The 2014-nt window shown below is 36.9% G+C and overlaps 1 protein-coding gene across 1 annotated transcript; it reads left to right on the plus strand.

Annotated features, from left to right (window-relative positions):
• Positions 1–827: 827 nt before the first annotated feature.
• On the plus strand, positions 828–1797 carry LOC111607998 (gastrula zinc finger protein XlCGF57.1-like; the record flags this gene model as incomplete). Its single annotated transcript, XM_023330146.1, has 1 exon — positions 828–1797. A coding segment is annotated over one exon (789 nt), but the record flags the coding sequence as incomplete, so codon positions are not given.
• Positions 1798–2014: the final 217 nt, after the last annotated feature.

Raw genomic sequence — 2014 nt, forward strand, 5'->3', positions numbered from 1 at the left:
TTTTCTTTTGGATCCAGCCATTGTTTCATACAACCAGATTAATCAGAATTTATGTATCAGAATCACAAACATTTTAAACTTGTTTATTCATTGTAAAGCTTCATGTTGTTTTCACGTTGCCTATTTTACATATATTGTCCAGTTGATGTCACAGTAGAGCAAATGAAGCACCGCGGTGCATCGGCTCATGAGTCGAATGATTGGATGGAGTTCCTCAGGGCTTTTAAAAATGTGGACTAAAATGAAATTTGAATATAATTTATAGTATTTGTTTAAAATCCGTTCATTTGAGAATTCTCCAAATGTCAGCTGGATATGTCGATTCATCTATATCTCTGTCTACGCTCTTGAATTTTCAAATGGTTTTTTGTTAATTTCTGCCTTAAACGATTTACTTCAGTAAAGTTAACAATTACTCTTTTGCTCTATTTTCTTGTCCAGATTCCCTGAAGTGTAACGTTTATAACCAGGAGAGGAGATCCACTCTGGACCAGGAGGAGTTAGAACCTGTGCAGGTGAAACAAGAACAGGAAGAGCCTGAAGATCATCAGATAAAAGAAGAGCAGGAGGATCTAAAACACCAGCAGATAAAAGTGGAAGAGAAAGAAGTTTACTGCAGTCAGGCTGAAGAACAGATTGAATTAAAACAGGAGACTGATACCTGCATGTTGGTTCCTGTTGATGAGCAAACAGACCACACTGAATCAGAACCAAACAGGAACCAAGTCATCTTCCAGGAAGCTAAGAACCAAAATCAGGAAAGAAGAAAACCTTTCTCATGTGTCATCTGTAAAAAGCGTTTGACTTTCAAATCTGTTTTTGATGTTCATATGAGAACTCATACGGGTGAAAAGCCGTTTTCATGTGTGACCTGTGGAAAAAGTTTTAGTGAAAAAGGTCATTTAACTCAGCACATGATGATTCACACTGGTGAAAAGCCTGTTTCATGTGTGAACTGTGGAAAAAGTTTTAGTCAAAAAAGTAATTTAACTCAGCACATGAAGATTCACACTGGTGAAAAGCCTGTTTCATGTGTGAATTGTGGAAAAAGTTTTAGTCGAAAACAGGATTTAACTCAGCACATGATTATTCACACTGGTGAAAAGCCGTTTTCATGTGTGAATTGTGGAAAAGCTTTTAGTCACAAACAGCATTTAACTCAGCACATGATGATTCACACTGGTGAAAAGCCGTTTTCATGTGTGAAATGTCGAAAATGTTTTAGTCACAAACGGATTTTAACTCAGCACATGATGATTCACACTGGTGAAAAGCCGTTTTCATGTGTGAAATGTGGAAAAAGTTTTAGTCGAAAACAGGATTTAACTCGGCACATGATGATTCACACTGGTGAAAAGCCATTTTCATGTGTGAATTGTGGAAAAAGTTTTAGTCAAAAACGGCATTTAACTCCGCACATGATGATTCACACTGGTGAAAAGCCATTTTCATGTGTGAATTGTGGAAAAGGTTTTAGTCAAAAACAGGTTTTAACTCGGCACATGATGATTCACACAGGTGAAAAGCCGTTTTCATGTGTGAACTGTGGAAAAGGTTTTAGTCGAAAACAGAATTTAACTCATCACATGAGGATTCACACAGGTGAAAAGCAGTAGAAGTATTTTCCATACATGTCCTATATTGAGGTTCACTAAAGAACTGATTTGGTTTAAAACTAGAATGAAAGACTGGAGGGGTTTCATGTCTATAAAGCTGAAAGTTGTTGTATTTGTTAAATGTGTTCATTTGGATACTTGGAGATGTGCAACCATGACACATTTTCCTTCAGAGATGTTTTCTTGTTCTTTTTGGTATATTCTGTATCAAAAAACAATAATGATAAACTGTATGTTATTGTATTAAATACTGTTTATGTCAAACTGTATGTTGTGTGTGTACAACATGAAGAGCAGAGGGCTCAGCACACAGCCCTGAGGAGTGCCAGTACTGATGCTGATAGATGAAGAGGCTTGGGGGCCCACTGACTATTTCATGCATTAACAGAATTTGACCG

The sequence above is a fragment of the Xiphophorus maculatus genome, unplaced genomic scaffold (assembly GCF_002775205.1).
Source record: "Xiphophorus maculatus strain JP 163 A unplaced genomic scaffold, X_maculatus-5.0-male Unplaced_Scaffold_BN230, whole genome shotgun sequence".
NCBI lineage: Eukaryota > Metazoa > Chordata > Actinopteri > Cyprinodontiformes > Poeciliidae > Xiphophorus > Xiphophorus maculatus.